General features: G+C 43.2%; 1 protein-coding gene across 1 annotated transcript in view; it reads left to right on the forward strand.

The window, feature by feature from the left end:
* RCAN2 (regulator of calcineurin 2) overlaps positions 1 to 15,238 on the forward strand; it is a 309,461-nt gene that overhangs the window by 28,630 nt on the left and 265,593 nt on the right. Inside the window, exon 2 of the mRNA XM_069236088.1 lies at positions 980 to 1,191. Coding sequence (XP_069092189.1) covers positions 982 to 1,191 — 210 coding nt within the window. The 5' untranslated portion in view covers positions 980 to 981. The remainder of the gene's footprint in view (positions 1 to 979; positions 1,192 to 15,238) is intronic.

Raw genomic sequence — 15,238 nt, forward strand, 5'->3', positions numbered from 1 at the left:
GTTTTGTAAGTTTGCGTTGTTTTTGCATAAAAAAATTACGCAAATGCAGCGCAAAAAAGTATAAATATGGGCCTTAGAGTATGGCCGGTGGGCTTGTGACGGATATCCCGTCCACCGTATTACGATCCCAATATATCCTATGGGAATGGTAATACAGCAGGTGGGATATCCGTCATATTTGTGATGGAGTAACCCGTCCGCCAAACTCTAAATCAACCCTAAATAACCAGAGGGAACGTACTCAGAAGGCGAATACATCGCCCAATAGATGTTTGATGATGGGAATGTGATACTGAGTGTAAATAAATGGATAGGGTCGTTTTTACAGATGTGAAGCTCTATATGACTTAGCAGGTTAGAGTGGCAATTGATATCACCCGCCTGGACTAAAATGCATTAGTTTATGTAATAACTCTCTGTCCAGGCATTGCACATAGGGTATGCCCTCACTATTTCTATTGTGTGTAGGTAGATTTTATAAACGACTACAAAAATACACTAAAATCTATCTATCTATCTATCTTGAACTGCTTAAAGGGCGTTTTAGGGATCAGGGCTAGAATTAAGGGTTTTAAGGGGTTGGGAGCTACAATTAAATATATATAAAGAAAAAACGTAAAGTATTTAAAAATATTAAAAAAACAAAATAATGACATCTGAAAGTATGGTACATGACAATATTACTCCGCAATGAAGGTAATTAGAAACAAAAATGCAAAGTTATGGAATGGGAAATAGGCTCTCACATCCGTCTATAGGCGCTGAATGCACGCCAATGATACTTATTGGCTACAGATAACTAGGGAATGTGTTGCGCCTGTATAACTTGGTAGTTTTACCATCTAGTTGGAAAACGCTTTATCTCAGTGCAAAAAACAGCACGTTTTACTATTTTATTATTATTTTGAAGCGTTTTGTGGCTGCAGTTGTTGGTATAAGCCTGCCCTTACCATGTTTGCATTTTTTCTCATCTCACCAGGTATGCGAGGAGAATCCCTTTTCAGTGGAATGAGAGAGTCCGCCGGTCACTGGGTCCGGATTACGGAGAGTGGGGAACTTCTCCTCTATTCATCTGATAGAGGAAAGGTCCTCAGCAAACAGTTCCAGGTCATCACGGACTTCAACGACCTCCCTAACTCCTTGTTTGCATGCAACGTCCACCAGTCTGTGTTTGAAGGCAAAGGCAGCAAGGTAAGGTGCTGTGCTTGGCTTTTCAGAGACGTTTTTAGTTCCGCTACTATCATTTGATCACCAGTTGCTGATTTAATTTGCTTGTTTTGAAAATACTAAGGGCATCTATGAATATATTCAATATTATGGTTACTTCTGTTGAAATCAATTGTGTATTTTGTTCCTCCGTACGTGGCATTGCAGCTTTTAACCCCTCAATATGTTGGATGCAAGATCCTTTTCAAGAAAAAAAGTATGTATTAATTGATGAATTGACCATGTGTTATGTCCACGCGTGGCCTTAGGCCACTTGATGGTGTGGATTCCAGCACCTTGTCTGGAACATGTGGACTCCATCCAAAGGTTAGAGTCAGTTTCTCCTTGTTCAACTAGAGGGTTGCTGTGCATTGGTAGCCCTGTCTTTACTGGAGGTGGGACAGTGGATAGTAAGATGGTTTTTCAGAGAATGTGGTTTCAGGGCATTGTTGACGGACAAGATCCGTCTAATGCTATGACATGGTGGCCCTGAGCATTCTACAGAACTGTGCCCTGAGCACTGATGATTCCACTTCTTGCAGTAAACAAACTTCATGATCGAAGCTGTATGGAAGAGCCTGGTCTGAGATGTTTCTTTGATGTTTCTTTGAAGATATTGTCTTCTGCCAAACAGATGAAAAGCCTAAAACTTGTACTGAGGCCCTCTTGGACCCTCTGTGGGTCTCCATTTTAGTTTCTTATTTGCATATTTTTGGCTAATATTATTTTAGCAGTATTGTTTTTTATATATTCGCATTTGCACAATAATAGTCTGAGACGGCGCAGCACACATAGCTTGTTTATAGAAAGTCTTTCTAGCTAAGCAATCAGTATGCTCTATCCAACACTAAGTACAGTACAAGATTTCCTAGTGCTTGTGTTGCCTGTTATGAGACACCTTCCAACCTCTAAATATATTACTGCCTCAGAGCAGTACCTCCAACACATTGTGGGTTCATTATATGAACTGTGCCCTCACCTTTCTGGGACAGAGGGGCACTACAGCCACGACCGACTTGGCGACAAATGCTGTGTTGGATATGCAGCTCTGCTGGTGCTGATCCTCCAGTTTGCAGAGAAGGATTGCCATCTACACCACCAGCCGATTCAATGGCTCAGTTCTCCAAGTATGGACGCTAAGGGTATTTTCTTAGATCAGGCAAAGGCAGAGGGTCTAGTCACAATGCTTTCAGTTTAGGGCTAGTGATACTTAAGAATCTCTATAATCATTTGCCATGGCTAGAATGTTTATTCTGTTCACCAGGTCGATAATGCTGGTAACGTTGCTTTGTTCTATCTGCCTAATTATTGCAGCTCATTCTCTCTATGCAAGACTATGACAGTTTCAATAAATAGATTGCAAACTTATCTTGTATCTCTCTTGTGTTTCACCTGGGAATGCATGAGTAAGCCAACAAAAGGGTGTGATGTGTTTCCACATTTCTCTAGGGTAGCAGGCAGTCATGTTCAGGTTGTTTTAATCACCTTTTACCCTGGTAATGTTGGGGTATAGGTGAGACACTGTGAGCTAGCCAGGAATCGGGACAAAAGCTACTGATGAAGCGGATGGACTCAGTCCCCGCATTCTGAAGTTCTGTCGTCCTAATACTCTGTCCTGTTCTTTTAGTAGGAACCATATAACAAACCTATGCTTCGCAAAATAGTTTTACTTTACTTATTATGTTCCTGAAAAAAAAAATGACTGATAAAATGAAATAATAAATAAATAAAATCTGAGCACTGACGTTGGGTGACCTCTTTCTAGTCCCCCACACAGTGTGCTCTCATGTAACATAGTTCTAGCTTTTGGAGTTTGTTCACAATCCCATAGCCTTATGTGATACTAAAGGTGTCCTCTGGGCCCCTTTCCTACCTGACAAGAAAGTGAACGAAACATTGAAAGGAATGTGTAATCATTGACAGTGTGATGGGAAATGCTGATGTCTTGTATTGACTACAGTACATCAATCAATCCCTCAGGCAATCCCCCTCGCTGATCCAGTTCAGGAAGGACCTCAAGACCTGGTTCTTCGACTGATCCGTACCTTTTCCCACAGTGCCTTGAGACCCTCTGGGTGATAAGCAGCACTTTATAAATACCTGATTGATTGATACATCCAAACACATTGCGCTGTATGGAATGCCTGTTTAGTTGCAGGAATTAAGTGCTGTGGAATGAAGGGCTGTTGGTGCTGCTTTATACAAAAGGCATGACAGAGAAGTCTTCAAATGATCGGTGCGTTGCACTTGTTAAACAAGGACTGTTGGTGCATCATTCTCTCTCGTCATATATCAATTTGCATGCACAGATCAGTATTACAAGTACTGCAGTAGTAACATGTGCAATATTAGTTTTCATTAGTCTCATTTTTCCAGATATAAAGTTGTATGTATAGATCATTGGGTCAGTCCACTGCAGGCATTGGTTCTCTTCAATGTGAATGGCTGCATTTTGCTTACACGCATCTACCTAAAAAGTTGTCCATTTCTTTGCCAGGGCTGGTAGGCCAATCCCTCCTTTAAGTTCTGCTTTATTTTTTTATTACGTTTTCTAACAGAACTTTTTTTTTTACTCTATTTTATATTGAAAAACTATGCAGGCCATGTTTAGGACGCTCCATTTTTGCTTTTTACTCCTTTTGACTTTTTTGAAAAACACATTGCAGGCACGCAAGGCCAGACCTGGCTTTGCCAATGATTGTTGAAATCTGCTATTGCTCTTTCGTCATCAACTCCTTCCTCAACGCAGTTTTGCATCTGACTCTCTAGCTTGTATAGGGCATCTTATAACTGGTTTATGGAGTTTGTGAGTTGACAGCTCTTTTTGTACTGCTCCTATATATGATTTCTCATTTAACAGCATTCTCTACATCAGGCATCTCCAACCAGTAGCTCGTGAGCTACTGGTAGTTCTCCAGCATCCTTTAAGTAGCTCTCCTGTATGCAGTCCAGCCAATAAATCAGAAACGTTTGTTTGGATCAATTAGTATAGGTCTTCCAAGATTGAAAAGAGTGTATTTGAGGCTAGAATGTCTGTATTTTTAGATCTCATAAGCTGATACTAGGTGAATAATAGTTGAATTTCCCAAAACAAACATAAACCTGCTATTAATTGATAATTAATTTGGTGATGGAGAGACTTATTACTAACATTATTACCTTGGTGCCAGGAGCACTGCACCTATGGCTGTTATGTATTACCCATGACAAGGCATCCTAAATTGGCAACAACCTTTTTACATTACTGCTGGTAACTCTGCCTGATGTATGGACGTGTTTACTGCTAGTAAACGTGCATAGTGTGCTCAATGATGTAATCTGGCTTGATGTGTTCACTGTACTAAATATTAGTAGCTCAGGCTGATTTCCAATGAACATAAAAAGCTCTTACTGGTGAGAAGGTTGGAGACCCCTGCTCTACATGTTTTTCTTGATCTATGAAAAAACTGAAGCAAATACGATTTTTCTTCACAAATCTGTATGAGAAATACACACTCAATTATTTGATGCCTGTGACGTTCTTGCACTATAAATCTGCCATATTCAGTACAAACATACACTTGTGTCACAGTGCTATTAAAGACACTGATGATTATTGAATTTCTATTGTATTAAATCCCAGAAGGTAGACAAGTACTGCCTGATTTATAGACCAGAGAAGCAGCTGAAGGCTTATTAGGAGACAGACGGCTTTTAATGACTGGTATAGCCCGAGGCAGAGTGGCTAGTTGCAGTGTTTGTGTTAAAGTGTCAGATTCAGTGCACAGCAGTGCATGCTTCCTCGAGCTGCTTACCACTATTCACAGGATGCACTCTTTGTGGTCTGATGAAAATCAAATTAATTCTGTACAAAACTCCCACCCTAACTAACCCTGTCAGGTTCTGAAACATCAAGATTGCATGTTTTGTTTAAAGAAATAGCTTTGCATAAAGTCTCAATGAAATTGATTCTTACACATCTGATGCAGGTTTCCACCCCAGCATAGATGTAGTAAGTGAGCATTGTTGGCCAAGGAGAACAGGGCACTGGAATAATTACAAAGCCAGATTGGTTGCAAGGGCATGTACTGCTTGTTTGCAGGTTCCATGCTGGTAAAGCCTACTTAATGGAAAAGCAAACAATCACAAGGCCTAACGTGACTTTTTGTGTTTTTGTAAATCCATCTAGATGGGAAAAATATTGTTTTCTGTCTATATTTATAGGTAAAAAATCTTTACAAATAGAGACCTGATAGCCTTAATTATAACTTTTCTCACACATGTTTTTCCTGGTGAGCCCTGCCGCTGAAAAAACATCTGGTTGAACATACTCACCTCATGTACTGTAGGAACATAACTTGTTTTTTTCCAACAGATTACCCCTCTACGTATGTCCAATCTCTGGCTCATTCTGTGTGGAAATTATGAGTTCAAACAATAAGATAATTTACAATTGTCCGATGCCCGCCAAAAGCCCCATCCCACATCTCGAACATCAGCCAAGAGCATGTCCAACCCAAATACTTTCCATTGCATTTAATCTCTACTGATAATTTCCTATCCTTTCTATAGTGATCACTCAATGCAAAGAGGCATTACTGCCATTCTTTTGCATATGAGCTGATCTAAAAATAAAGGCATGAGCTAGGAGCAGTTCTAGACTAATCTGTTCTGTGTCTTAAACCGGTCATGAAACTGTCCCCATGGAGAGCTCCAAGTACTTGGATGCTTCGCCAACTTGCTTTGCCACTTTTCATTACACAATGGCCACTCGCCCAGACTATTGCTGCTAGCCTACCTGTGGAAGGTGTGTATGCTGTTAGAACTTTTGGCTCTTTTTAGGTCCTGCCTACCGCAAAGCGCAAACTGTCTGGTTGATTATCATTGGCTTCATTGTCACTCTCATTTGCTTGCTTCTTATTGGGTGCCTTGCCTCCCTCTTTGTGTATTTGCCCCTCTCCTGGAGCATATAATCTCTTCAACATCATTGTAATTGTCTCACTTGCATCCTCCCACTGCTCACATATAGGGAACTACTTTTTTCTTTTTCATCCACCACTCTATGAGAGTGCATGCATTTCCTAGCTTTCACCGTTGTGTAATACTTTGCTCCTCAAAGCCACTCCCTGTGTTGCTCCCCACCCCTCCCAACTTGCCTGTAAAATTACAGCAACAAGGATATTTTTGCTGGGTGCTGCTGAAGAGCAGACTTTAAGGTTTGTTTTTGTGTTATCTCCTGCATTCCACCTACTGCATGAAAGTACATGCTTTTCACCACAAAGGCTCTTAATGGAACTTGAGGAAGGGCCATCTGCTGCACTCACTCAGCTTGTGTCTGAAGTAGAAGCTGACTTAGCATTGCATTTCTCATGTAAGCCCATAAATGTGCTCTGTGGGCTACTGCAGAGGACCAACTAGCTGAATCCTGTGGAAGGTAAATTAGGGCTTGGCAAGTGTTTCTCTTTGCATTCTGACAATTCATTATTATTTTTTAATTCTTTTCAGAGTTCCCTGAGCGAAAAGTATTTGAAAAATGTGCTACGTAATTTATAACTATTGAAAACATTGAATTCAATGTATAGCCTTGAGGTACCATAAGATATGTGTTTACTTTTCCTACAGTATTTCGAAATTATTTCTTTTACAGTTTTAAACAATACAGACAAACATTGGCATAGCCAACCGCTAGGCACTTGCATTATAAAGACAAAACGTATTAGCTTTGCCAATGCTTGTTGTAAATTTGGCAGTGCCATGGCAACAAAGTCACACAAGGAGTAGTATCTTTAAAGTAAGTTTAAAGCAAAGTCACCCAGTCATGTTACTTCTCTTTATCACATAAGCTGATGCTTCTTTCTCCATAATGGTGCTCACAACAGACATAATAACTAAACTCTTCTATATTATGCCGTTTTAGACCAATGACAAGGGCCACGCTGGATGTTTAAAACCCTCCACATAAGCTCTCTAATGGGGTCTCACAGAAGAAGCAGCCAAGATACCCTGCTGTGTCAAAGTGCCACAGAGCTTCAACACATCAATGATGCTACTTCAGCTTCCTCAATGTTGCACAAGGGGAAGTCACTTCACAAAGGTCCCCTTAGAGAGCTTTTATGGTCGATGAACGCTTAGAGATTGGTTTATTCTAGTTCTTTTCTCCTGTTTTTTAACCTTGCCTGGACAGCCTGCTCCATACATATGCCAGGCTCAAGTGTAGTATAGGGAGATAGGCTTAATACGGAGTCCCCTTGTTGTCTTAATAAATGCCATTGACCCCGTATGGGCCTTAAGAGTGAGTAGAAACATGTTGAACAGTTGTTAGAATATGAAGAAAATAAGTACCCCGCAATGATTGCTTTTTCAATTATTTTAATCTTAACACAGAATACACTAATAAAGTAATTTAGTTTACCTAGAAGTCATTTTATTTTAATATATGATCCCATACAGAGAGCAGTACACGTTCAAAAAAGGGACATTATTGCCCAAAAAAAAGATCTCAAGCAAAAGGTACCACCAAGGGAGCACATTGGGTTAAGCTGACTTTATGCTTGCCCAATGAGACTCAGACCCAATTCCACACAAGCGGTTAAGGGTTTTGTGTCCTGAAAATAGGAATTCCTTTGGAGAAATACTTCATTCTGTCTGGTTGAATGGACAGCATATTGAGGCTCTCCTCTCTTTGGGAACATAGTATCCTTTGGTCTTGTCATTTATATGATTGAGAGGATGTATGATGACGTAAAAAACCTGCTCACTCCCTCTTTTTGATTTTGTGATATTAGAGATTGGTAGTGTTTTAGACAGAGCTTAATTTGAGCCGGTGGTTTCTGTTGCTTGACACTGACACTTAATTGTCAAAAACGGCACTTATGACAATCTGCCACATGGTGGCAATGTTTGTCTAATTTAGAGATGAGAACATCAACAGTTGTTTATTAAATTAATATACATTAAAATGACGAATACCTGCCACCCAAGCCATTCTTAAAGCTTTGGGGAACTGGAATAGTCTGAAATGCCACACTTGTAGGAGTGCGATGGTTAGTAGTGGTGTTGGTATTTTAATTGGCAACGCTGGCTGGAGCAATGAATGCTGCAAGCTGCAGTTACCTCCTGACGAGGGCCCTGGAACTTACTTATTTATGTTTTTTTTTTTTTTTTTTTACAAATGAAGCACTGCTTCTAGCTGACTTTTTAAAAGACTACTACTTTGCCCCTTAACAGCGGATATCCCTTTCCACCCTCCGGGTCAAGAAGTGTACACTATCAGATAAGGGCAGCCTGGCCCCAAGAATGCTGTCTTCTCTTCATACTCTAGGACAGCTGGCCGCGTTGGGGTCAGGCGGTCCTGATCGGCAATGTCTTGCAGCCAGTTCCATAGCAAACGCCCCCAGTTTCTAAGCTTCCCACTAAGTAGTATTGAGTCCCCAGAGAGCAACACGTACTCCACCCGTTGCCACCTCCTCTCCCTTGTCGTAGATTCTTTCTCCTTACTGCTCCCTGACAATGCCAATCCTGTTGCTTGCCAGACTCATTATTTAAGCTGCTGCCTGCGGTATCATCCCTTATGCTGCCACTACCTGCAGTGTCATTACTTATGCTGCTGCCTGCTGTGTCATTCTTAATGCTACTGCTGCATGCCAGGGTCATTCCTTAGGCCGTCGCTACTTTCAGAGTCTTTACTTATGCTGCTGCATGTGGTGTCATTCCAGATGCTGCCTGAGGTATAATTTCTTATGCTGCCGCTGCCTGCGGTGTCATTCCTCATGCTGCCTGCGGTGTCATTCCTAATGCTGCTGCTACCAGCGGTGTCATTACTGATGCTGCCTGTGGTGTCATTCCTGATGCTGCCCCCTATGAGGTCATTCCTCATGCTGCTGCTGCTGCGTTTGCTTTCCTAATTCCGCTGCATGCAGTGTCATTCCTTGTGCTGCTGCCTGCAGTCTCATTCCTAATGCTAACTGTGATTGCAGTGTCATTCCTAATGCTGCCACTGCCTTCGGTCTCATTCCTCCCATTCCTGATGCTGCTGCTACCTGCGGTGTCTTTCCTGATGCTGCCTGTGGCTGCGTTCCTGATGCTGTTGCTGCCTGCTGTGTCTTTCCTGATGCTGCCGCCGCCTGTGGTTGCGTTCCTGATGCTGCTGCTGCCTGTGGCTGCGTTGCTGATGCTTCTGCTTCCATGCGTTGTCTTTTCTGAAGCTGCTGCTGCCTGTGGTTGCGTTCCTGAAGCTGCTGCTGCCTGTGGTTGCGTTCCTGATGCTGCTGCTGCCTGTGGCTGCGTTGCTGATGCTGCTGCTGCCTGCGTTGTCTTTCCTGAAGCTGCTGCTGCCTGTGGTTGTATTCCTGATGCTGCTAAACATATTGGTCACATGCACTTTTTAATACTTTATTTCAAGGTTCATAAGAAAGACTGTTCTGTCCTTTCCCAGGAGAAACCTAAATACAAAAGAGAGCTTCTGTTTGTATGTATGTATTTATTGATTTTACTTTGCAGTAACTACACATTTTGTACACCCGAATAATGACATTGTTACTTACTGGTAATCTTCATTACCCTGATTAGGGGGTCCTCCTCGTCCCAGTCCGCTTCCCTCCCTTCCTCCCTGTCTGGGCTTGTGTCTTGCTTGGAAACATAACTGGAGGAGGTGAGGGGGGGAGGAGCTTAAATAAAAAACATGAACATAGAAGAGGGACTAGTGGGCTATGACTGTCGCGAGGGCATAACCCTCAGTTTGTAAGAACTGGGACGAGGAGCGCTCCATGAGGGGGAAATGCAAGAGTGAGTTTACAACGGGGGTGCAGATATGAAGCAAGCCATACTGCCCCTCTGTTGAAATGGATGTGGATTGCTAAACCTTTAGTTTAATGTTATATTGCATAGAAGCATCATTTTACATGGCTGCGTTACCATGTGTTACGCATTAAAGCTAATCGTATTTGCTTTGCTGATGCTCCTTGTTAGATGCAGTCTCTTCCGTAATGTTAGTTCTTCTTGATAGCGAGGCACGGAAAAATGATTGTCAACCTGACCTGACCGTACTATTCACAGCAGTTGATTCATGGGTTCTTTTTGCAAAGGTGACAGTTTTCTTTCACTATTAATAGAGCACAGCGCCTGTGGGGTGTGCAGAGAGATTTCTGCTAGTGTGAGGTCATACTCCCATGTTGGAACGGAATATATTTTTCACTGCTGACAAGTTGATGCACCTGGGAAACTTCCTTACCTCCAAAACTGTCGGTGTGACAGGATTATCAACTCTCAAATAGGGCTGATGTTTTATAAGAATGAATGACTTACTGTAAAATCTATCTTTTTCCCCGTCTACTTCTTAGTCGTCAATCACACAAAACGTGATAGAAAAAAATGTGTGCAAATCGTCTAATAACTGGCAGTTACACAGGGTATCATTCCCAACCCAATGTTTTTTGCCCACTTCGTCATTCAAAGGCCAGCCTCAGGCAAACCAGTACTGACCCTGCTCCCCTAGAGAACAATCTATCCTGAACCTCAAGGTGTGGCCCCATCCCGAAGGGAACATCAGCAGCCCTGACTGGCTTCAGCCTTGTTAGGCCTCATCAGGGAGGTGTAGCTTGGATCCTGTGGCACAGTGAGCATTGGACACGCATCTGGGCACACCCTCGTCACTTGGGACATAACATTAATCAAACAAAAGATGATGGGAGGAATGCTTGCAAATAGTCTCAACACAGGCAATTGCTCGTGGTAGCATTCCAATCCATAGTTTTTCTCCCACTGTGCCCCTCCAGATAAAGGCCCGCCTTTTAGTTATCCACACAAACAATGGTACCACAACCTCATGTACATTGCATATTTGCTTAATTCCAAATTGAAATCTGAAGCCTAAAAAGGGGACTATTTGGTTAAGAATTCTCAATGCTAAAACTGATACCAGTCCTGGTAGCATGAAGCAGATCTACAGTCTCTATCATAAGTACACTAAACTCAATAGACCCAGTGAAATGGCTTAAAGGAGGCCCAAATCTGATTGTGACTCATTTACAATAATTCCAGGACTCCAAGACAGCATGCACCTTCACAATACCAACTATAAGGAACTAGGATCTAAGTCTGCATGTCAGAAACTAACAGGAAAAATACATCTAGGATGTGGTGATGCCAACTGCAGCCCAACAAAGTGATAAGCTCTTGCGACTCCTGATGTTGCCCTCCTGAATCAGCTATAGGGTTTGGAGTTCTTGATATATCCTCTGAGCGCAAAATTCCTAATTCACCACTCTGAACAGAGTAAAAGATGGACCCTCTTAAAGATCCCAGAGGTGGACATGCAGAAATTGAGAGTGGTAGCCCACATTATCCTGCCATTTAATTCACATACAGATTGCACATTAAATTGGAGAACATCCGAATTTAAAATAATCAATGGGTCTCTTGATAATCATGCTGACATACTGTCATTAAAAATGAAATTGCTTCAAGGTCTAATTTAATAGTTGTGATTACTTGTAAAGCACACTATAGGTATCCTGGCACTGAAACGTGTCATTCTTGACTGGCCAAGGGCTGGCAGGATGGTCTGTTTGAAGAGCCAGGTCTTCAGCTTCTTGCGGAACTGATGTGTAGCTTGAAGAAGCTGCTCTGATGTGTAGCAGCAGGTCGTTCCAGGCTTTAGGAGCAACATAGGAGACAGCCCGGCTGCCAGTTCTGGTTCTGTTTGGCTGGGATGTGTGCAAGTAGGAGTCCGGCCAAGCAGAGGTGTCTGGTTTGAGAAGTGAGATTTGGCTATTGAGATAGGCAACCCTTTTTAAATACTTTGAAGGTGTGTGTGAGGAGTTTGAAATTAGGTTGTTTGTGTATTAGGAGCCAGTGGAGCTCCATAAGTTATGGTGTTATTTGTGTGTGGTGTGGTAGGCTGAGTGTGATTCTAGCTGCCAAATTCTGAAAGGTTTGTCATCTGGTGAATTGGTTGCCTATCCTGGTGAAGAAGATGTTCCTGTGGTCCAGCTTGATAGTGATGAGAGCATTTGTGACAGTTTTGCAGGTGCCTCAGCATCCTAGGGGTGTGGAAGCAGGAGGGTGTGACAGCAATGACTTGGGTAGTCATGTCAAGTAAGCGGATGATGATGATCCTGAGGTTTTTGCAGTGGGTGGAGGGTGTAGATCTGAGTTCAGCCAGCCATCAGGTGGAATCCCGTGGCGACAGGTTCTTGCCGAAGATCACAACATCTGTCTTTTCGGTGTTAAGTTTGAGACAGTTGGTTTTGATCCATTCGGTGACTTCAGTCCTGTAGGCAGCAAACTTATTTTGGGTGACCGAGAGGGAGAGATTAAGTAATTCACTTTAACATCTACCAAAAACAATTTTAGACAGAAGAGCTTGTTAACTAGGCTGCTATACTACTTAAAACATGAAACTGTTTTGAGGATCGACTTTAAGTTGTATGCATAACATGCACAAGTTCTGGATTCGTTCACCTGATAGATGCTGAGCCACAAGCAGCCATGGAACTCCAAGCCCCAGCATTACCATAGAAATGTGATGACATATTCGAGACAGCACAGAGCACTCCTTGACAAATAGTTCTGGATATATCTTCCCAATTATGTGATTCTACAGTGTCTCTAGAGCAATTTGTCACATACTTATATTCGAAACTGGCAACAGCACCCAAAAAACCTGCCAATATTCCAGCCATACTCTAACACAAGCTAAGACACCACATTGAAAGATGGAAACCCCGTGGAGACAAGGTGCCACCATGTTCTCAAGGTACCTTCATTGATTTAACTAATTAGTAGGTTTGTGCCTGGTAGATATTTGTGAACTATTATTCATTAATAGGTAAGTCACCCCTCCATGGGGTCTCCCCGTGAACTAAACTCACATACCACCACCCATTAAAACCATAAAAACACTTTCCTTCCTTTTTAACTGTTTCCAAGACACCACAACTGAACCTGACATTAACGTTTTACCATTTTCTGTAGTAAATCAAGGGTGATACCCATGCCATTAATTCTGAAAATTCTAAAAATAACATTATTCCTAACGGAAATGTTGTCCTGGTGAAGCCCCTAGGAAGCAGCCTCCAAAGGTTAAGGCACACTGTGCAGACCACAAACAAACGGGGACTTCTGGTAGAGAGTACTGAAGGCTGCAGTGTTACTGGTGCAGTGCAGAAGGTGCATTCAATGAAATGATCTGCATGGCTTAACCGGGCTTGTTTCAGAGACCGAGTATGAGAAATTGATGCTGTACATCTGGTGGGCAGTTTGCATCCTCTGCTGTGGCAATCTGGCTGTGGGCCATTGCACTCTGCTTAACCTGGGGAACCATACCCCACTTGTGGTCCCTCAGAGTAGATGTGTACGACATCCGTGGTGCAGTGGCACATCCTCAATGGACGAAAAGGAGCACAAACTGAGGCCAGCTGTTTATTGAATCTGGCTGTATGTACAGAGGTATCATGGCTGGACATCATAGAGAGAGAGGACATCTTCAGCCTCTGAGCATTACTCTAAACATGGGCCAGGGAGAACAAGCAGTTTAAGCCTTTGGCACTGAAGACTGGAGGCAACAGAGGGAATGCTCCACTAACAGCTTGCATAACGAATTCATGGAAAATACAGGACTGCTGGTGTACCAGTTAAAGCTTTTCAATATACATTGGAGGGACTAGCAGGTAAACTGTTAAGTGTGGAGAAGAAGACTGAAACAGCAGTTGGTAAGGTGCAAGCCCTGGAGGGCCTGAAAACAATCTGAGCTCAGGGAGTTTGCAGTCAGCACCATGGTTAAGGTGTACTCGAAAACTGAACTGTTGGATAAGCTGAGAAAGGGCCCTTATCCAAGAATATTAGGCATCCCAGCTTCAATCACATATGAGTGGCATATGGGAAAAAGAAAAGAGTGCTAGTGGAGACCCTGGGTTCACAGTCTGATCCTCAGCACACTTTCTAGGTTTTCTTTCAGATGTCTCAGTCAAATTGTAGGCAAGGCAGGAACAGTACTGTTGGTGCTGCAGCCCACATGTCAGAAGTACTTCATTTCTGGGGCGATAATTCAGAAATAAGCAACCAAATGTGCGTATGCATGCATGTATATTGTATTTCTGTAGCACAAATCTAGCCAAAAGACAGCGGAGCACTGTACCTCGTCGAGACAAGCATAATGTCAACTAGTTATTGGAAAGGAAACTGGGTTGTTGGCAGTTAATTCATTGTGATGTAGTCATCTATAAAGAGGTAAGTCTTCAACTCTTTTCTAAATTGGAGCAGGGTTGTGGGTGCATGGATGGAAAAGGCCTGTTGTGTTGTTTTTTTCGTTTTTACACTTAGGCCCTCATTACGACTTCGGCGGGCTTTTCAAAAGACCGCCGAAGCCGCGGGCGCCAACATACCGCCAATGCTGGTGGTATGTTTGGCGCCCTATTATCACATTCCCACTGGGCCAGCGGACGGAAACAGCATTTCCACCCGCTGGCCCAACGGAAAAGTCACCACAACATTGAAGCCGGCTCGTAATCGAGCCGGCGGCAATGTTGAGGTGCGCCAGGTGCAGCAGCACCCGTCACGCATTCCACTGCCCGTGATTTGGGCAGTGGAATGCGCGATGGACCTGTGCATGGGGGCCCCTGCAGTGCCCATGCCAATCGAATGGGCACCTCAGGGGCCCCCAAGGGTCCCCCCTAGTCTCCCATACCGCCAGCCTTTCCATGGCGGTGTTTACCTCCATGGACAGGCTGGCGAATGGGGACTCGTAATCCCCAGGGCAGCGCTGCCCTGGTGGATTACAACCACTGGGACTGCCAGGCTGCAGGCTGGCGGCAGCCTGGCGGTATCAGCGGTATTACCGTTACGGGTCTGCTACGGTCATAATGTTGCGGTAAGTACCTCCAGCCTGTTGGCGGTACTACCGCCACATCATCGCCACCCACTGGGGTCATAATGATCCCCATAGTCTGCGGTCTGTATGGTGTCCTGGCTGCTGCTGTTGTGAGAATCATTAGAGATGGTGAGCTGGTCTATAAGAGAAGCAGGAGTGTTGGCCATGGAGGCTTGTAGAAGAAAC

Source organism: Pleurodeles waltl, chromosome 5, assembly GCF_031143425.1.
Source record: "Pleurodeles waltl isolate 20211129_DDA chromosome 5, aPleWal1.hap1.20221129, whole genome shotgun sequence".
NCBI lineage: Eukaryota > Metazoa > Chordata > Amphibia > Caudata > Salamandridae > Pleurodeles > Pleurodeles waltl.